The sequence below is a fragment of the Anomaloglossus baeobatrachus genome, chromosome 9 (genome assembly GCF_048569485.1).
Source record: "Anomaloglossus baeobatrachus isolate aAnoBae1 chromosome 9, aAnoBae1.hap1, whole genome shotgun sequence".
In the NCBI taxonomy this organism is placed as follows: Eukaryota; Metazoa; Chordata; class Amphibia; order Anura; family Aromobatidae; genus Anomaloglossus; species Anomaloglossus baeobatrachus.
The window spans coordinates 215,273,114-215,294,817 of record NC_134361.1 but is presented as its reverse complement, the minus strand read 5'-3'; the positions used below and the strand labels follow the sequence as shown (position 1 = coordinate 215,294,817).

General features: G+C 48.8%; 1 protein-coding gene across 3 annotated transcripts; it reads right to left on the bottom strand.

Annotated features, from left to right (window-relative positions):
- Positions 1-9,268: 9,268 nt before the first annotated feature.
- Positions 9,269-21,610, bottom strand: AMBP (alpha-1-microglobulin/bikunin precursor). Of its 3 annotated transcripts, none has more exons than XM_075322941.1 (11): positions 21,537-21,610; positions 19,319-19,465; positions 19,077-19,219; positions 18,770-18,846; positions 18,580-18,693; positions 18,171-18,272; positions 15,347-15,384; positions 14,839-14,920; positions 12,818-12,985; positions 9,577-9,750; positions 9,269-9,486 (listed from the first exon to the last, which is right to left on the bottom strand). In XM_075322941.1, the coding sequence occupies exons 1-11, from the start codon at positions 21,543-21,545 to the stop codon at positions 9,464-9,466; spliced, it is 1,077 nt and encodes a 358-aa protein (XP_075179056.1). In that variant the 5' UTR covers positions 21,546-21,610; the 3' UTR covers positions 9,269-9,463. The 3 variants fall into 3 exon arrangements, with proteins under 3 accessions (XP_075179056.1, XP_075179055.1, XP_075179057.1); XM_075322940.1 differs by having other exon boundaries at positions 21,525-21,585; XM_075322942.1 differs by having other exon boundaries at positions 21,508-21,578.
- Between the last annotated feature and the right edge of the window lie 94 nt (positions 21,611-21,704).

Here is a 21,704-nt window from a genome sequence, read left to right as displayed (position 1 = left end):
GCCTTTGCTCTTTCTAGTAGTCAAGGAAAGTTGGGAGAACCCTGTGGAATCTGCGGTTACTCCATCTTTTGTCACCAAGAACAGAAAGGTTTTACATTTAGAGAATGTCCTCGCGGAGTAAAATGTCCGAGAAATGTGACATCTTATTTGTTCTGGAATTGTGGCAAAAAACTCATTGCTCACTGGCAGATTAACCTGCGATGGGTCCTTACAGGTAATAGCCCCATTTAAAGGGCCGTATCTATGTGTGGCTAGCTGGCTCCGTTTCAGAGATGAACGTTCCCGGAAGCCACTCAAGTCATTTGGATACGGAACTAGAAAAAAACTGACCGTACCGGCAACACGTCTTACACATTTTATAGGCATTGATTTTGGCTCGAGACGTGTAATTTTTCCGTTTTGTTTTTTTTTTCTATAAAACCGCTTGAAAATTCGGTTAAAAAACACTCGGAAGACGCTTCCTATTTCTTTTATATTATAACAACCACTTTACTGTTCATTAAGTGTTTATTTTTCCTTTTTGGGTATGTGCACATGATCAGAACCCGCTGTGTCGTGGACGCGGCGGGTCCTGACCTGCGGGGCCGCGAGTTCGCAGGAGACCGCAGCGCCCGTGCCCCACGATCAGTGTTCGGGGCGCGGTGGTCCCTCGCTTGTGATCTCCTTACGGAGAACGCTTGCAACTCCGCAGCAAAGATTTGACATGCTTGCGGTTCGTAAAGTTATGGCTGCCGCTGCACATGCACAGTGGGCATAAGATTTCTACAAATCGCATCCACTGTACTGTGCTTGTCCTGTACATCGTAGCGGTTTGGATGCAGCTGAAGCATGCTACGTCCAAAGCGCTGCAAACACTGATCGTGGTTAAGTACCCCTTAAGTTTTTAAAAATGCATGGTGGGGAAAAAAAGAGCACACATCACTTCTTTTGAAGTGTCTCCTGATGGGAAACGCTCCAAGATAGGCACTTTCCCATTGCTGCACCCCCCCCCACCCCCAAAAAAGAAAAACGTTTTCCAAAATGCTTCACATTTCAAGAAATTAGAAACTCCTCCAAAATAAGGAGTGTTTCCTAAAGCGGTTTGCCTTTTTTTTGGCTCACCATGATAAAACTTGTGTGCATATGGCCTTAGGGTAGCTCGGCATGTGGCCTTATGGTAGCTTGGCACATGGCGTTAGGGCAGGTCGGCATGTGGCCTTAGGTTAGCTCGGCATGTGGCCTTAGGGTAGCTCGGCACGTGGCCTTAGGGTAGCTCGGCACGTGGCCTTAGGGTAGCTCGGCACGTGGCCTTAGGGTAGCTCGGCACGTGGCCTTAGGGTAGCTCGGCACGTGGCCTTAGGGTAGCTCGGCACGTGGCCTTAGGGTAGCTAGGCACGTGGCCTTAGGGCAGGTCAGCACGTGGCCTTAGGGTAGCTCGGCACGTGGCCTTAGGGTAGCTCGGCACGTGGCCTTAGGGTAGCTCGGCACGTGGCCTTAGGGTAGCTCGGCACGTGGCCTTAGGGTAGCTCGACACGTGGCCTTAGGGTAGCTCGACACGTGGCCTTAGGGTAGCTTGGCATGTGGCCTTAGGGTAGCTCGGCACATGGCGTTAGGGCAGGTCGGCATGTGGCCTTAGGGTAGCTCGGCACATGGCGTTAGGGCAGGTCGGCATGTGGCCTTAGGGTAGCTCGGCACGTGGCGATATCGCTAGCGAGTGTACCCGCCCCCGTCGTTTGTGCGTCACGGGCAAATCGCTGCCCGTGGCGCACAAAATCGTTCGGAGCCATCACACGGACTTACCTGCCTAGCGACGTTGCTGTGGCCGGCGATCCGCCTCCTTTCTAAGGGGGCGGTTCGTTTGTCGTTACAGTGACGTCACTAAGCGGCCGCCCAATAGAACCAGAGGGGCGGAGATGAGCGGCCGTAACATACCGCCCACCTCCTTCCTTCCTCATTGCCGGCGGCCGCAGGTAAGCTGTAGTTTGTCGTTCCCGGGGTGTCACATGTAGCGATGTGTGCTGCGACCTCAACAATCAACGATTTTTTGAAAATGAACGACGTGTCAACGATGGACGATTTGGTGAGTAGTTTCCATCGTTAATGGTCGCTCGTTGGTGTCACACGCAACGACGTCGCTAACGATGCCGGATGTGCGTCACAGAATCCGTGACCCCGGCCATATATCGTTAGATACGTCGTTGCGTGTGACGGGGCCTTTAGGGTAGCTCAGCACAAAGCCTTTAGGGTTGCTTCACACATGGAGGAAAAGATACAAAGTTTTACTTTAAATTTGTGGCCCATTTCACTAGAAACATCATCAAAATGGGTGAAAATCTTTTGAGAAAGAATGGACGCCCTGCAGGTAAATTTCTGAACTCGTGTGGATGAGACTTGTTTATACGGCCGGTGTTATCCACTGCGGATTTTCGGATATGTATGGACCTGCCCATACTGTAGTGTTGTATTTCGGCCGTTGGTAATAACTTTCCCGTGGATCTGGGTGATGATCGCTTTGAGATAGCAGGTTGGATGGATACGGCCATTTGTCTATTTGGTGGCCAGTACCGGTGCCCCTGTGGCCCGTCTATAGTGACCCAGGGAGTGTCGATTAGAAACGGCTCTGTCTTATTCGGTAAGACCCTAACACAACCGCGCCTGAAGAATTCACAATGTCAGAACTTATTTGGCTACAGAAGCGGAGAGAGATTCTTTGTCATCTCCAGGCTGGAAAAAAAAAAATCCCATCTTGCGAGGATTTGCAGTGGGAATGGAAGCCTGGCACCCGCAGCCGTCCGCACCGGCCAGTTCCCAGTCCACAACGTCAACTCTTGGCGCGCGTTCCAGCCCAGATTCCCTCACCCCGCGCCAGATTGTAACGTGACATCTCCAGCATGTGAATGGCAGCTGAGACGAGCCGTGTTCAGTCACTAGGCCTTGACGAGCCTTCGCTGCTGTCCGCATTTGTGACCAAGGTATGGCCTTTAATGACGCTTTAATGCAAAATGAATATGGCCGCCCCTCCTTCCTGGCTTGTTGGGGGGTAGAAGTTTCGCTCGCTGTCACTGGGAAGAGATGCTGAGAGTCGAGCGTTGCGTTCCTGCCAAGATCTCTAGGAGGAATTTCGGCTTAAAAGCATTTCCTTGTATTGTCCTGGCTGCAGAAGGACCTCAGACTGCAGAGCAGATGTATATTCTCTTGCTCAGTCTCCCTCCCTTATGTGCAAGGGGGAGGAAAGAGGGGAAGAGGGGGGGTGTTGGAAATTAAGCAGGCTGTCAAAGGCAGGTCTGTGCCCCCCTCTTTCTGTACATGCTGTTAGTCGGGGTCATGAGAATACAGCCAGGCTATATAGACGTGAGGCAGACAAGGTGCCGAAATCCGAGGTGGTACATCGCCTGCATCGAAGTCCTCGTATACAATTTTCTCAAGGATTTTCGACCTCAATTTCAGTCCAGATATTTTGGTGCTTGACGCATTACTATGTGTGTTTGGAGGGAATCCCACTATAGAAGCGACGGAGCCTCTAACTGGTAAGGGGTCCACAAAGGGTCCAGCTGGCTACTTTGGACCTGATCCTTTGCAGAGGGGGAGTTCTTACCATGGCATCCCACTTTTAATATCACAGATACCACACGTCAATATGAAATGCTGCAAAAAAAAATAATCCATGCAATGTTTTCTTACAGGTTACCCCGGCGGCTTTCTCCATTAGTCAGTAAGTCTGTGCACCTTAACCGCCTAATGACATCACACTCTTACCTGTGACTTCACACTCTTACCCGTGACATTACACTCTTACCCGTGACGTCACACTCTTACCCGTGACGTCACACTCTTACCCGTGACTTCACACTCTTACCCGTGACATCACACTCTTACCCGTGACATCACACTCTTACCCGTGACATCACACTCTTACCCGTGACATCACACTCTTACCCGTGACATCACACTCTTACCCGTGACATCACACTCTTACCCGTGACATCACACTCTTACCCGTGACCTCACACTCTTACCCGTGACCTCACACTCTTACCCGTGACTTCACACTCTTACCCGTGACTTCACTCTTACCCGTGACTTCACACTCTTACCCGTGACCTCACACTCTTACCCGTGACTTCACACTCTTACCCGTGACCTCACACTCTTACCCGTGACCTCACACTCTTACCCGTGACATCACACTCTTACCCGTGACATCACACTCTTACCCGTGACATCACACTCTTACCCGTGACATCACACTCTTACCCGTGACTTCACACTCTTACCCGTGACTTCACACTCTTACCCGTGACCTCACACTCTTACCCGTGACTTCACACTCTTACCCGTGACATCACACTCTTACCTGTGACCTCACACTCTTACCCGTGACCTCACACTCTTACCCGTGACCTCACACTCTTACCCGTGACTTCACACTCTTACCCGTGACCTCACACTCTTACCCGTGACATCACACTCTTACCCGTGACTTCACACTCTTACCCGTGACATCACACTCTTACCCGTGACATCACACTCTTACCCGTGACATCACACTCTTACCCGTGACCTCACACTCTTACCCGTGACCTCACACTCTTACCCGTGACTTCACACTCTTACCCGTGACTTCACACTCTTACCCGTGACTTCACACTCTTACCCGTGACTTCACACTCTTACCCGTGACATCACACTCTTACCCGTGACATCACACTCTTACCCGTGACATCACACTCTTACCCGTGACATCACACTCTTACCCGTGACATCACACTCTTACCCGTGACTTCACACTCTTACCCGTGACTTCACACTCTTACCCGTGACCTCACACTCTTACCCGTGACCTCACACTCTTACCCGTGACATCACACTCTTACCCGTGACCTCACACTCTTACCCGTGACCTCACACTCTTACCCGTGACTTCACACTCTTACCCGTGACCTCACACTCTTACCCGTGACCTCACACTCTTACCCGTGACCTCACACTCTTACCCGTGACCTCACACTCTTACCCGTGACTTCACACTCTTACCCGTGACCTCGCACTCTTACCCGTGACCTCGCACTCTTACCCGTGACGTCGCACTCTTACCCGTGACGTCGCACTCTTACCCGTGACTTCGCACTCTTACCCGTGACTTCGCACTCTTACCCGTGACCTCGCACTCTTACCCGTGACCTCGCACTCTTACCCGTGACTTCGCACTCTTACCCGTGACTTCGCACTCTTACCCGTGACTTCGCACTCTTACCCGTGACTTCGCACTCTTACCCGTGACCTCGCACTCTTACCCGTGACCTCGCACTCTTACCCGTGACATCGCACTCTTACCCGTGACTTCACACTCTTACCCGTGACGTCGCACTCTTACCCGTGACCTCGCACTCTTACCCGTGACCTCGCACTCTTACCCGTGACCTCGCACTCTTACCCGTGACTTCACACTCTTACCCGTGACATCACTATCACCCCACTTTTAATTCCTGCTGCCCACCAGATACTGGTTCCGTTAAATCCGCAGACGGCCATGATTAAGGTGCCCAGATACGAGGGTACATTTCAACAGTATACAGTGAGTGTATGGAAAGGTGACGGTGGTGGGTCACAGGGGAGATACTTAGGGGCACCCAAATGGGGCAGCACCGGGTGCCATGACAGGGCCGTTTTCACACCTGCCAACCCTAACCCCCTCACCCCGAATCCTTAACACAAGTTCAAGAAACTAAAGGCAGCCGAATATACAACCCCCCCCCTTTTCCTCTACTCCTCCCTTCCCGCAACACCCTGATCCAAGACCATTCTTCCCTGCCTCTCCGAGCCTTTATTTCAGGTCGCCTCAGCCTATTCATGGTCTGTACAGCCGAGTCCTTCTCTTGTTGCGGGGGCCTCATGCAGCAGCTGCTATGGTAATGAGTGCCCCGCAGAAAAGCCCCCCTCGCAGAAAATCCCCCCTCGCTTTTCCAAATGCACAATAAATCCAGCGGGCCTGGGCAGTCACAAAGGAGGCATCTCACCCCAACACTGCCTGCCTTTCACATTCAAATGCATTAACCAGTGGGTAGAATAGGTTTGGACTGTATAAAATAGATGCATAAGGAGACTCCCCCCAATCCCCCTCCTCCGTCCCCCAATTTCCAGACACAGCCCAGAATTTAGCGCTCCCCCTCCTTGCACACACACATACTCACAGATTGTTGTGTCTGCTGTGGAATTTGTGAATGCAATATGTGAGCGGAGGTCCAAAGGCCCCATACATGGAGCCACGGTGTAGATATACAGATACAACAGGGCTGATCAGGTAACCTATCCCTAATTCCCTGCACCCTTCATGTGCTAACATTGTATGGCCTGGGTGCAGAGGATTCCAGTACAGGCTATCACCACCCATTAAAATAGGGGACCCTGGGCTGAGGCCCTGAGCTTCTGTTGTACACACAACTTCTAGGACACAAGGGTGCGTATATACTCCCTGTGTACATACATTACATTACTGATCCTGAGTTACCTCCTGTATTATACCCCAGAGCTGCACTCACTATTCTGCTGGTGCAGTCACTGTGTACATACATTACTGACCCTGAGTTACATCCAGTATTATACTTCAGAGCTGCACTCGCTATTCTCCTGGTGTAATCATTGTAGACATACATTACTGACCCTGATTTACATCTTGTATTATACTCCAGAGCTGCACTCACTATTCTGCTGGTGCAGTCACTGTGTACATACATTACTGACTCTGAGTTACATCCAGTATTATACTTCAGAGCTGCACTCGCTATTCTGCTGGTGCACTTACTGTGTACATACGTTATATTACTGATCCTGTACTGATCCTGAGTTACCTCCTGTATTATACCCCAGAGCTGCACTCACTATAATGCTGGTGCAGTCACTGTGTACATACATTACATTACATTACTGATCCTTAGTTACCTCCTGTATTATACTCCAGAGCTGCACTCACTATTCTGCTGGGGCAGTCACTGTGTACATTACATTACTGATCCTGAATTACATCCTAAATTATACTCCAGAGCTGCACTCACTATTCTGCTGGTGCAGTCACTGTGTACATACATTACATTACTGATCCAGAGTTACCTCCTGTATTATACTCCAGAGCTGCACTCACTATTCTGCTGGTGCAGTCACTGTGTACATACATTACATTACTGATCCTTAGTTACCTCCTGTATTATACTCCAGAGCTGCACTCACTATTCTGCTGGGGCAGTCACTGTGTACATACATTACTGATCCTGAGTTACCTCCTGTATTATACTCCAGAGCTGCACTCACTATTCTGCTGGTGCAGTCACTGTGTACATACATTACATTACTGATCCTGAGTTACCTCCTGTATTATACCCCAGAGCTGCACTCACTATTCTGCTGGTGCAGTCACTGTGTACATACATTACATTACTGATCCTGAGTTACCTCCTGTATTATACCCCAGAGCTGCACTCACTATTCTGCTGGTGCAGTCACTGTGTACATACATTACATTACTGATCCTGAGTTACCTCCTGTATTATACCCCAGAGCTGCACTCACTATTCTGCTGGTGCAGTCACTGTGTACATACATTACATTACTGATCCTGAGTTACCTCCTGTATTATACTCCAGAGCTGCACTCACTATTCTGCTGGTGCAGTCACTGTGTACATACATTACATTACTGATCCTGAGTTACCTCCTGTATTATACCCCAGAGCTGCACTCACTATTCTGCTGGTGCAGTCACTGTGTACATACATTACATTACTGATCCTGAGTTACCTCCTGTATTATACCCCAGAGCTGCACTCACTATTCTGCTGGTGCAGTCACTGTGTACATACATTACATTACTGATCCTGAGTTACCTCCTGTATTATACCCCAGAGCTGCACTCACTATTCTGCTGGTGCAGTCACTGTGTACATACATTACATTACTGATCCTGAGTTACCTCCTGTATTATACTCCAGAGCTGCACTCACTATTCTGCTGGTGCAGTCACTGTGTACATACATTACATTACTGATCCTGAGTTACCTCCTGTATTATACCCCAGAGCTGCACTCACTATTCTGCTGGTGCAGTCACTGTGTACATACATTACATTACTGATCCTGAGTTACCTCCTGTATTATACTCCAGAGCTGCACTCACTATTCTGCTGGTGCAGTCACTGTGTACATACATTACTGATCCATAAGGACAGTAGGTTCGGTAGCCCCGACATTGCTGGATGTTTTTGCACTTCCGTGCTGCGCTCAGCATGATCACTAGCGCGTGTAAAGTCCAGTCATAGAGACACAAGTCATTTGGGAGATGACGAGGTCCCATCGAAGTCACCCCCCCCCGCCCCCCGCCTCACGGCTTTTTAAAGCGACGAATCATCTTGCTTCCCTGGTAGTGAAGGGGTTAAAAGCCCAGCCCTTCCGCACAATTCTGTCCTCTCCCCCCTTTTTTTTTTACCAACTTTTCAAAGGCTTCATTCACCTTGTGCAGCCACACAGAAAATGCAGGGAGGGATTGATGCCTGTATAGAGTAGGCCTAGCTTGGATGGAGGGGGGGGTATTTGATGTAACCTCCCCTCCCCCAGTAGCCTTTTTGAGAGCTTTGTAACTCCGGATAAAGAGCTGAGACTTGCACCATAGACATTGTAGCCAAGGACCCGCTATAGTAGGTGGCCAACCAGTGGATGCAGTTGTATTGAAGGGGGGGGGGGGCTGTTATTTTGCAGACGAGGGGTCTATTCTGGGTATTTAGAGCTGGAGACCGGCAAACTGGAGAGATCCCTGAAATGGGGCACCCTAAATACGGAGGCAAGGGTATATCCCACCAATATGAAGGTATACTTTTGCACTTAGAATTAGAAAATCAGGGATTTTCAGCAGCACAGAGCATTTCAGGATATGACTGTACTGAGCTTGTGGGAGAAAGTGATAATGATGATGATGGGGAGGATAAATCAATTGATGGGGCAGGTAAATGTGAAAGGGGAAGGGTTAACATCCCACAGCGCGCAGAGTGTTTCAGGAATATACAGTGGATGGAGCTGATAGAAAGTGGCTGGTAAGAGAGTATTAATTCCAGGGCTTGAGATTTTCACACCAGGACCACTCAGTGATTATACATTAAATATAGGCTAGAAAGAAAAAAAAAAGTTTTGAGAAAGTTTTCTAGAATATTTTTAAACCACTGTGATCATCTGTACTTTGCTGCCATCTGGTGGCCATCGTTTAGTATTACAGCACCGTCAATCAGACACAGACCGAATGATTCACCATGGAGTTTAATAAAGTTCCCAGCACATTTCTCACTTTCTTTGTCCCCTTCATCAAAAAATGTTTTATCTGTAACATTCAGGATTGATGGACGATTATATTAAACCTATACCAGAGGATGTGCGGATCTCGCTGCTTCGATTACCCCGGTTACATCGACCCGCGCCACAGCAGAGCGAACCCTCAATTGCCGGTGTCTAGAAATCTTCTTCATCTGAATCTTAGAAATATAAAGGATGATAGATTTTGAGCTCATCCCCGGCATCTCATGGGTTAATGTCAGCAATCGACAGACTCGCTCAATGCTTACCCTTAGTCGGTACCCCGCAGTACTCCTTGCACTCCTTCTCCGTGTAGAAGTGATTACCGTTTCCTTGACAGCCGCCATATTGGAAGGTCGCACACTTTCCTTCAGTGGCATCGAATGCCCAGCGGGGCTGAGAACCTCGGCAAGGGCCTTTGACAATGGGTAAGCGGCAGGCAGCTGGAAGAGAGGAGGCCAGGGGATGTCATGGGGGATATGACCTATGGTGGGTGAATTTTGTGGGGTTGGAAATGGTGTAGGCGCAGTGGTTGCAAGAGAAGGAGTGCATTGCCCTAACTAAAGTCACCAATGACCTACTAACTGCCAAAACCAAGCAACACTACTCTGTCCTCCTCCTGGACCCGTCCTCTGCTTTCTACATTACTCTGTCCTCCTCCTCCTGGACCTGTCCTCTGCTTCTACATTACTCTGTGCTCCTCCTCCTGGACCTGTCCTCTGCTATCTACATTACTCTGTCCTCCTCCTCCTGGACCTGTCCTCTGCTTTCTACATTACTCTGTCTTCCTCCTCCTGGACCCGTCCTCTGCTTTCTACATTACTCTGTCCTCCTCCTCCTAGACCTGTCCTCTGCTTTCTATATTACTCTGTCCTCCTCCTCCTGAACTCGTCCTCTGCTTTCTACATTACTCTGTCCTCCTCCTCCTAGACCTGTCCTCTGCCTTCTACATTACTCTGTCCACCTCCTCCTGGACCCGTCCTCTGCTTTCTACATTACTCTGTCCTCCTCCTCCTAGACCTGTCCTCTGCCTTCTACATTACTCTGTCCACCTCCTCCTGGACCCGTCCTCTGCTTTCTACATTACTCTGTCCTCCTCCTCCTAGACCTGTCCTCTGCTTTCTACATTACTCTGTCCTCCTCCTCCTAGACCTGTCCTCTGCTTTCTACATTACTCTGTCCTCCTCCTCCTAGACCTGTCCTCTGCTTTCTACATTACTCTGTCCTCCTCCTCCTAGACCTGTCCTCTGCTTTCTACATTACTCTGTCCTCCTCCTCCTAGACCTGTCCTCTGCCTTCTACATTACTCTGTGCTCCTCCTCCTGGACCTGTCCTCTGCTTTCTACATTACTCTGTCCTCCTCCTCCTAGACCTGTCCTCTGCCTTCTACATTACTCTGTCCTCCTCCTCCTAGACCTGTCCTCTGCCTTCTACATTACTCTGTGCTCCTCCTCCTAGACCTGTCCTCTGCCTTCTACATTACTCTGTGCTCCTCCTCCTGGACCTGTCCTCTGCCTTCTACATTACTCTGTGCTCCTCCTCCTAGACCTGTCCTCTGCCTTCTACATTACTCTGTGCTCCTCCTCCTGGACTCGTCCTCTGCCTTCTACATTACTCTGTCCTCCTCCTCCTGGACCTGTCCTCTGCTTTCTACATTACTCTGTCCTCCTCCTCCTGGACCTGTCCTCTGCTTTCTACATTACTCTGTGCGCCTCCTCCTGGACCTGTCCTCTGCTTTCTACATTACTCTGTCCTCCTCCTCCTGGACCTGTCCTCTGCTATCTACATTACTCTGTCCTCCTCCTCCTAGACCCGTCCTCTGCTTTCTACATTACTCTGTGCTCCTCCTCCTAGACCTGTCCTCTGCTTTCTACATTACTCTGTCCTCCTCCTCCTAGACCTGTCCTCTGCTTTCTTCATTACTCTGTCCTCCTCCTCCTAGACCCGTCCTCTGCTTTCTACATTACTCTGTCCTCCTCCTCCTGGACCTGTCCTCTGCTTTCTACATTACTCTGTCCTCCTCCTCCTGGACCTGTCCTCTGCTTTCTTCATTACTCTGTCCTCCTACTCCTGGATCAGCCTTTCACACAGTGGACCATTCCCTCCTACTACAGATTCTCTCATCTCTGGGCATCACACACTTGGCGCTATCTTGGATCTCCTCACACCTCATTTCAGCGTCTCCCACACCGCACCATTTCCTTATCTCGCCCCCTATCTGTCGGTGTCTCAGTTCCTGGACCCCTGCTGTTCTCCATTTACACCTTCGGCCTGGGACAGCTCATAGAGTCCCACGGCTTTCAGTATCACCTCTATGCTGATGATACGCAGATCTACCTCTCTGGACCTGACATCACCTCTCTACTAACCAGAATCCCACAATGTCTGTCTGCTATTTCATGGTATATCTCTAATTGATTTCTAAAACCGAACATGGACAAAACAGAATTCATTATCTTTTCTCCTCCTCACTCAAACCCCCCCCCCAACTGACCTATCCATCAAAGTCAATGGTGGCTCTTCTCATTCCCTATGTGGTCGCTGCCTGGGAATTATTCAAATTGAACCTCCAGTGAGTGGGAGTAACTCTAGACTCTGATCTCTTCTTCAAGCCACACATCTCAGCCCTCTTCACCTCATGCAGACTACAACTCAAAAATATGTCCCAGATTTGTACATTCCTTTCCCAACAAGCTGGAAAAACACTAGTGCATGCCCTTATTACCTCCCGTCTGGACTATTGCAACCCCCTGCTCTCTGGCCTCCCTTCTAACAGTCTCGCACCCCTACAATTTATTCTAAACTTTGCGGCCTGATTAATCCACCTGTCCCCGACCTCTCCTCTCTGCCAATCCCTTCACTGGCTTCCCATTGCCCAACGACTCCAGTTCAAAACCCTAACCATGGCTTACAAAGCCATCCACAACCTGTCTCCTCCCTACATCTGTGACCTACCTGCACGCAACCTCAGATCCTCACAAGATCTCCTTCTCTACTCCCCTCTCATCTCCTCTTCCCACAATCGCGTACAAGATTTCTCCCGTGCCTCCCCCATACTCTGGAATGCTCTACCTCAGCATATCAGACTCTCACCTACCGTGGAAAGCTTCAGAAGAAACCTGAAGACCCACCTCTTCCGATAAGCCTACAACCTGCCGTAACCCTCAGTTCACCATAGCGTCACATGACCATCTCCACCCTAACTTACTGTATCCTCACCTATCCCTTGTAGACTGTGCAGGGTCCTCTATCCTCCTGTACCAGTCTGTGCCTTGTATTGTTTATGATTATTGTACTTGTCCCTATTATATATACCCCTTTTCACAGGTAAGCCGCCATGGAATAAATGGCGCTATAATAAATAATAATAATAATAATTGCTATTAGTGCAAGGGGCAACAAGACCTTATAGGTTTTCCATGGACAGCCACCAGGTCCGCTTTGGACAGAGCTCTCTGTTTCATGCCCCCCCCCTTCCCCAAGCAAGATAGCCCCCAATACTATACTCACCTTCTGTTCTGCAAGTCTGGAGACAATCCCGCTCCTTATCAAAGTTGTTGAGGTTTCCAAGGCAGCCGCCATAATGGAAAATCTCACAGGCCATGGAGGAAGAGTTGTAGAAATATCGCTTTAAGGACCCCAGACATGGACCTGCGGCTGGGGCCAAATGGCAAGAGCCTGCGGGGGTGGGGGGGGGGAGAACAGATACATCAGTCACCATCTGTGCAGCCCCCCATAAGACAAGCTGTGAATAAATATCACTAATTATTCTTATACTTTGCATTCATTGAATGAAAAAAAACTAGTGAAATTAGAGGCTGAAGACTGCAGCTTGGTACAATGTATTAAGAGAAGGGCAAAGAGATACATTATAACAAAACATCAGCTGCAGGAGGAATACAGCGGGTACGGAAAGTATTCAGACCTTTTTACATTCTTCACTCTTTGTTTCATTGCAGCCATTTGGTATTTTTTTCTCATTAATGTGCACTCTACCCCCCCCATCCCCCATCTTGACAGAAAAAAACAAATGTAGGAAATTTTTGCACATTTTTTTAAACAAGAAAAAGTGAAATATCCCATGGTCATAAGTATTCAGCCCCTTTGCTCAGACACTCATATGTAAGTCCCATGCTGTCCATTTCCTTGCAATCCTCCTTTAGATGGTTCTCCTCCTTCATTGCAGTCCAGCTGTGTGTAATTAAACTGATAAGACTTGATTTGGAAAGGAGCACACCTGTCTATATAAGACCTCACATCTCACACTGCATGTCAGATGAATCATGAGGTCAAAGGAACTGCCGAAGGAGCTCAGAGACACAATTGTTGCAAGACATAGATCTGGCCAAGGTTACAAAAAAATGAAAGCCCGCATAGAATTTGTAAAAAACACATGAAGGACTCCCAGACTATGAGAAATAAGATTCTCTGGTCTGATGACACAAAGATTTAACTTTTTGGTGATAATTCTAAGCGGTATGTGTGGAGAAAACTAGGTACTGCTCATCACCTACCCAATACAATCCCCACAGTGAAGCATGGTGGTGGCAGCATCAGCTATGGGGACAGGGACAGGATGACTGGTTACATTCAAGGAAAGCTGAATGCGGCCAAGTACAGGGATATCCTGGAAGAAAACCTCTTACAGATGCTCTGGACCTCAGACTTGGCCGAAGGTTCACCTTCCAACACGACAATAACCCTAAGCACACACTAAAATAACAAAGGAGCGGCTTCAGAACAACTCTGTGACCATTCTTGACCGGCCCAGCCAGAGCCCTGACCTAAACCCAATTGAGCATCTGTGGAGAGACCTGAAAATGGCGTCCACCAACGTTCACCACCAACCTGACGGATCTGCAAGGAAGAATTGCCGAGGATCCCCAAATCCAGGATCCCAAGAAGACTCATGGCTGTACTAGCTCAAAAGGGAAGGTGCCTCTACTAAATACTGAGCAAAGGGGCTGAATACTTCTGCAAAAATGTCTCCATTTCTATTTTTTTTTCTGTCAAGATGGGGGATGGGTGGCAGAGTGTACATTAATGAGAGAAAAAATACCAAATGGCTGCAATGAAACAGGGAAAAATTTATAGGGGTGTGAATACTTTCTGTACCCATTGTAGATTTTCAGGAGTCTCCAGGGAAGTGTGAGCTTCTTGATATGGCAGCCCTGGCACCTCTTTTCGTTATTTGGCCCCTGGTTGTCCGCTTTAGCCTTTTGTGGCAGCCGGATCAGGGCAGTGGAGCTTCCTCATCCGGCATCCTGGGCCCCTCTTTCTTTATGGGGGCGTTGTAATCGCAAGATGCGCCGAGTATGCCAGCATTCAAGTGCCAGACAAAGAAGCTCGCACTGCCCTGGTCTACAGTGGAGCAATGTATGTGACCAGATGTCATCTGGGTGTTAATAAACATTCCTTCATTCACTGACAGCAAGCAGGGGTTTTAAAAAGTGTAAGTAATTGATACAGTATTGTCTATTACATGAAGTGACGGCTGTTTAATGTCTCTGCGATGGTGGGGTCACACTCACCTGCCCTGTTATTCCTCAGTGGGGTGTTATCTCCGGACCCCTCAAACGCCTCCTCCTCCGCAGCCACTGCCCTCTGAGATCTCTGAAAAGTAAAATCCCGGTCACTGATAACCGTAACATGGTTCCCACGTGTCGGCCATTGTAACCTGCGATCAGCTTATAGGGGGCCCTCGTGTTGGAGGGGTGGGCCGCGACGGGCACGTGGCCAAGCCTTGTAACTGGAACATCTATCAGAGATCAGCGGCGCCAAAGATGCATGACGCTAAATAGAGATCTTATTGATAAAATTGGGGAGTTGGGGGGGGAAACTACAGACAAGATCTCTGCTTGCTGACAGTGAATTGAATCATTGCTTGTTATGTCCCGGGCACTCTGCTGTGTAGCTCTACCCTGAAGCCGTATATGCAGGGCATGCACAGGACGGGTTTTCTGTAATGTTTTCATTCAGTGACAGCAAGCAGAAATGCTGAAAATCCATAAATCTTTGTTTTCCTATATAAGCTCTTACCCTGCGCGTCACCTCGATGTCCCCCGGGGTACATTCACCTGTGCGGGGAGAAAAAAAAAATAAGCATTTAATAATTCTTCCCTTTATTGTCCCTATTTATTAGCGGTTTTGGAAAAAAATGTTTCTGCCATTGGTTAATATCAACTGGTATCTGGTAACAAGGCTATGCATTATTATATAGGGCAGAGGGCGCCCCCTGCTGGTTCACGCTGGTATGCATCACCATTCCGGGACACAATCCCCCCCTTACTGGCTGCTAATATTGGGAATTAATGGGGGGCTCTGAGTAAAGTCGGTAATCCTGAGCTGAATCCTCCCCTTCTCATTGGCTCAAATAATAACAGGAGTCTATTGCTTTCTGTTATCAACCATTTACAGCTGGGTAGAGGTTTGACTACAGAACAGAATAATGCTATCGCTCCCTGTTATCAGTCAGGATGGGTCGTCACAAAGTCTGAATTCCCACAGACTAATTCATGTTTCTATACTTTATACTTTATAGACAGTGGCTTTTTAAATGTCATTACTTTTACAGATTATAGACTCTTTTGCATTGTTTTCTTGTGGTTCTTTTACTTCCAAAATGCAAAATTAGGCAACTTTGCAAATAGTAGTCATTAAAAATGTCCTATTTTGTTACTGTAGAGGCTGTGTGTCTCCTTCGCATAGCCGGCTGTCCTGCTGCTTCCGACATAGATCTGGCCCTGACCTTATCCGCTCTCCTCTCTCTTCAGGGAGGGCGAATCAGAGAGTGAAGGGAGAGAATCCCGACCTTCAGGGAGAACAGACGACGGAAACGTTCAGAGGGTAGATAGAGAGGATGTGAAGTATACAAGCTCAGAAAAGAGGAGAGCAGCTACCGCAGAGGGGAAGAGGAGGGAAAGCACAGAAACCCGTGTCTGTCAGAAAAAGGGACAAATCTGTCCAGGAATGAAGCTGTGCTGTATTAGAGGGTAAATTGTGAGGGTGGGAAGTGTACAGGCTCAGAAAAGAGAAGAGCAGCTATAGCAGAGAGGGGAGCAGGGAAAGCACAGAAACCTGTTTGCCAGATAGAAGGGAGGAATCCATCCAGGAATGAAGCTGTTCTGTATCAGAGGGTAGATAGAGAGTGTGTGAAGTCTATGGGCTCAGAAAGGAGGAGAGCAGGTAAAGCACAGAAACCCGTGTCTGCCAGAACAAGGGCCCGATCAGTCCAGGAATGAAGCTGTGCTGTATCAGAGGTTAAATAGGTTGGGAAGTGTACGGGCTCATAAAAGAGGAGAGCAGCTACTGCTGAGGAGGGAGCAGGGAAAGCACAGAGACCTGTCTGCCAAAAGAAGGGAGGAATCCATCCAGGAATGAAGCTGTGCTGTATCAGAGGGTAGATAGTGAGGGTGTGAAGTGTACGGGCTCAGAAAAGAGAAGAGCAAATACCGCAGAGGAGAGGAGGAAAAGCACAGAAACCCGTGTCTGCCAGAACAAGGGAGAAATCATTCCAGGAATGAAGCTGTGCTGTATCAGAGAGTAGATAGTGAGGGTGGGAAGTGTACAGGCTCAGAAAAGAGGAGAGCAGTTACAGCAGAGGGGAAGAGCAGAGAAAGTACAGAAACGCAGTGTCTGACAGAGTAAGGGAGGAATCCTTCCAGGAATGAAGCTGTGCTGTACCAGAGGGTAAATAGTGAGGGTGTGAAGTGTACAGGCTCAGAAAAGAGGAGAGCAGCTATCGCAGAGGGGAAGAAGAGGGAAAGCACAGAAACCTGTGTCTGGCAGAAAAAAAGGACAAATCCGTCCAGGAATTAAGCTGTGCTATATCAGAGGGTAAATGAGGGTGGGAAGTGGACAGGCTTAGAAAAGAGGAGAGCAGCTACAGCAGAGGGGAAGAGGAGGGAAAGCACAGAAACCTATGACTGCCAGAAAAAGGGACAAATCTGTCCAGGAATGAAGCTGTGCTGTATTAGAGGGTAAATTGTGAGGGTGGAAAGTGTATGAGCTCAGAAAAGAGGAGAGAAAATACCGCAGAGGAGGAAAAGCACAGAAACCCATGTCTGCCAGAACAAGGTAAGAAATCAGTCCAGGAATGAAGCTGTCCTGTATCAGAGGTTAGATAGTGAGGGTGTTAAGTGTACAAGCTCAGAATAGAGGAGAGCAGCTACAGCAGAGGGGAAGAGAAGGGAAAGCACAGAACCGTGTCTGCCAGAACAAGGGAGAAATCAGTCCAGGAATGAAGCTGTGCTGTATCAGAGGTTAAATAGGTTGTGAAGTGTACGGGCTCATAAAAGAGGAGAGCAGCTACTGCTGAGGAGGGAGCAGGGAAAGCACAGAAACCTGTCTGCCAGATTGAAGGGAGGAATCCATCCAGGAATGAAGCTGTGCTGTATCAGAGGTTAGATAGTGAGGGTGTGAAGTGTACGGGCTCAGAAGATAGGAGAGCAACCACAGCAGAGGAGAGGAGGAAAAGCACAGAAAGCCATGTCTGCCAGAACAAGGAAGAAATAAGACTAGGAATGAAGCTGTGCTGTATGAGAGGGTAAATAGTGAGGGTGTGAAGTGTGCAGGCTTAGAAAAAAGGAGAGCAGCTATAGCAGAGGGGGAGAGGAGGAAAAGCACAGAAACCTGTGTCTGCCAGAACAAGGGAGGAATCCATCCAGGAATGAAGCTGTGCTGGTACCTGAACACAGAGCTCATATCCAGCCTGTATTACTGAGAGGGAAATCCCACAGGAGTAAAGACTAAACCCAGAGTGAAACTTTGTGTAACTTTTCCAACTCGCTTTCACTAGTACTCTTCCACGCTTTCCATGTAATAGTGCCCGCAGCCCCTACTTACGGGTCAGTGCGACAATTACCTTTATTCTGAAGGATGAATATGGAATCCTCTGCAACTCCTTGCTCCAAAGCAAACTGCTTGAAGTCATCGATGAGGCTCTCCCTCAGCTCCGGGGTCCGCCCTGTCCTCGGAGACAAAAGGGACGATTACTTCCAAACATTTAGGGGATCCCTGTGTATAGGGGATAAGTGGCTGATCACTGAGGGTCCCACCGGTCACAATAATTGGGGGGGGGGGCGGGGGTTTCCCTCTGCCAGTGGAGCTGCTGTGCTCCTCTGATGCAGAAGGGACGGGCATGAGTCAGGGATTCAGAGAAGACCCAAGAGAGGGTCCCAGACTCAGACCCCATCCCTTACCCCATGTATCAGCTTTGCTCGGAGGTCTCCTTTATAGGATTGGGGCACCTGAGACCAATGCTGTGCACTCACCGTACAGTTTGACCGTCGTGGTGGTCTCGCCTCTCTTGGTTTTCCTCATCAGCATAGTCGCATACTCGTTGTAGTTGGTAAAAACTATGTAATTCACGACTTCGGCGCCGTATTCTGCAGGGAGGACATAAGGGCTGTTATAGCGAGAAGTCTCTGCGGGCCACAAGGAAATCTATAGGTAAAGACCTACTGTCACTGAAGTACTTAAATTTCCCTGCGACGTCTGTCTTCTGATAGGTGCCGGAAACTTGTGTGCAGGTTCCACGTCTGATAATTTAATAATAAATATAAATAATATTAATTATGTGCTCTAAAGTTGCTATATTCTAAATTGGCCACTAGAGGGCAGTAAAGGACTAAGCACTGACAGCAAATTCAGTGGCACTAATGCAAAAGCCATACCAGGCAGCCCCCCACACCGTCCTCCACTATTCGCCCCTAATGCCAAATGTTCGGGGTCTCTTTTGGCACCTTATAGTCACCATATAGTAACGTACCTCATCCTGGTGCTGAGAGTCTGGATCTCCTCGTCCGTCTCGCCTTCACTCAACTCCATTGTCCCCATGTCATATTTGCCCTTGTACTTCTTGAGCCATTTGCACGTGGAGCCGATGGCAATGTCGTACCACTTACCAAAGATCTAAGAGGAGCAAAGAGAGGGGCGTTGGGTGTAAAAAGAAATATAGGCACATTTTTGCCAACTTCACCCAGCGGTGTATCAGGTTTTATCGATTCCTACCCCATTCACATCGAAGTTCTCCTGTGTTGGGATGAAGTCTTCGGTCTGTACAGGGCTCCCGGTCACTAAGGCCAGGATGGCCGGCAAGAGACACAGGCAAAGCTTCATGTCCACGGTGCGATCACTGCCGCCACTGTCAGCTCCGAACTGTGTAATGGGAGGAAATAGCCTGAGAGATGGACTCAGGGTTTCATCACAAAATCTGACCAATGGCAAAAAGGTCTATTGATCTGAACTTCAAATAAAGGGGATGACACAGCGATGCCTCCCACCCTGCGGGGGCCACAGCGGAGGCAGCAAATCAATAAAATGTGTCACCTATGAAAGGCAGCGAGTTTAGGAGACCCATGAACCTAAATGTATCTGCAGAATATAGGTCAGAATCAAGAAAGCGGACAAGGACAGTGCCAAACTGACCCTGATGGTACAGTATAATGACACTGACACTCGGGGTACAGGATAATGACACTGACACTGGGGGTACAGGATAATGACACTGACACTCGGGGTACAGGATAATGACACTGACACTGGGGGTACAGGATAATGACACTGACACTGGGGGTACAGTATAATGACACTGACACTGGGGGTACAGTATAATGACACTGACACTGGGGGTACAGTATAATGACACTGACACTGGGGGTACAGGATAATGACACTGGGGGTACAGGATAATGACACTGGGGGTACAGGATAATGACACTGGGGGTACAGGATAATGACACTGGGGGTACAGGATAATGACACTGGGGTACAGGATAATGACACTGACACTGGGGGTACAGGATAATGACACTGGGGGTACAGGATAATGACACTGACACTGGGGATACAGGATAATGACACTGACACTGGGGGTACAGGATAATGACACTGGGGGTACAGGATAATGACACTGACACTGGGGGTACAGGATAATGACACTAGGGGTACAGGAAAATGACACTGACACTCGGGGTACGGGATAATGACACTGGGGGTACAGGATAATGACACTGACACTGGGGGTACAGGATAATGACACTGGGGGTACAGGATAATGACACTGGGGATACAGGATAATGACACTGGCACTGGGGGGTACAGGATAATGACACTGACACTGGGGGTACAGGATAATGACACTGGGGGTACAGGATAATGACACTGGGGGTACAGGATAATGACACTGACACTGGGGGTACAGGATAATGACACTGGGGGTACAGGATAATGACACTGACACTGGGGGTAAAGGATAATAACACTGACACTGGGGGTACAGGATAATGACACTGACACTGGGGGTACAGGATAATGACACTGGGGGTACAGGATAATGACACTGGGGGTACAGGATAATGACACTGACACTGGGGGTACAGGATAATGACACTGGGGGTACAGGATAATGACACTGACACTGGGGGTACAGGATAATGACACTGGGGGTACAAGATAATGACACTGACACTGGGGGTACAGGATAATGACACTGGGGGTACAGGATAATGACACTGGGGGTACAGGATAATGACACTGACACTGGGGGTACAGGATAATGACACTGGGGGTACAAGATAATGACACTGACACTGGGGGTACAGGATAATGACACTGGGGGTACAGGATAATGACACTGACACTGGGGGTAAAGGATAATAACACTGACACTGGGGGTACAGGATAATGACACTGACACTGGGGGTACAGGATAATGACACTGACACTGGGGGTACAGGACAATGACACTGGGGGTACAAGATAATGACACTGACACTGGGGGTACAGGATAATGACACTGGGGGTACAGGATAATGACACTGGGGGTACAGGATAATGACACTGACACTGGGGGTACAGGATAATGACACTGGGGGTACAGGATAATGACACTGACACTGGGGGTACAGGATAATGACACTGGGGGTACAGGATAATGACACTGGGGGTACAGGATAATGACACTGGGGGTACAGGACAATGACACTGACACTCGGGGTACGGGATAATGACACTGACACTGGGGTACAGGATAATGACACTGGGGGTACAGGATAATGACACTGACACTGGGGGTACAGGATAATGACACTGGGGGTACAGGACAATGACACTGACACTCGGGGTACGGGATAATGACACTGGGGGTACAGGATAATGACGCTGACACTCGGGGTACGGGATAATGACACTGGGGGTACAGGATAATGACGCTGACAATCTTCCCCACGTTCTTCATCGCCCGGTTTCTCGGCGAGTCCTCGGTGGTCAGGCTCGTGTATTAGTGTCCGGTTGATGGTGACTTTTCTTTCTGTCACTTTCACCTTTGAACATTTACTTTTTATTTGCTCAAAATCATTAACCAGGAAACAAACGTTTATCCCAAAGATCAAAAATC

Excerpts from the sequence above, each read along its gene's own strand:
- AMBP (XM_075322940.1), bottom strand. The coding sequence starts at position 21,545 with ATGAAGAACGTGGGGAAGATT. Across the intron at positions 19,466-21,524 it reads TGAAGAACGTGGGGAAGATT|TTCGGAGCTGACAGTGGCGG; the intron begins GTCAGCGTCATT and ends CCCATTACACAG. Across the intron at positions 19,220-19,318 it reads AGAACTTCGATGTGAATGGG|ATCTTTGGTAAGTGGTACGA; the intron begins GTAGGAATCGAT and ends TGCTCCTCTTAG.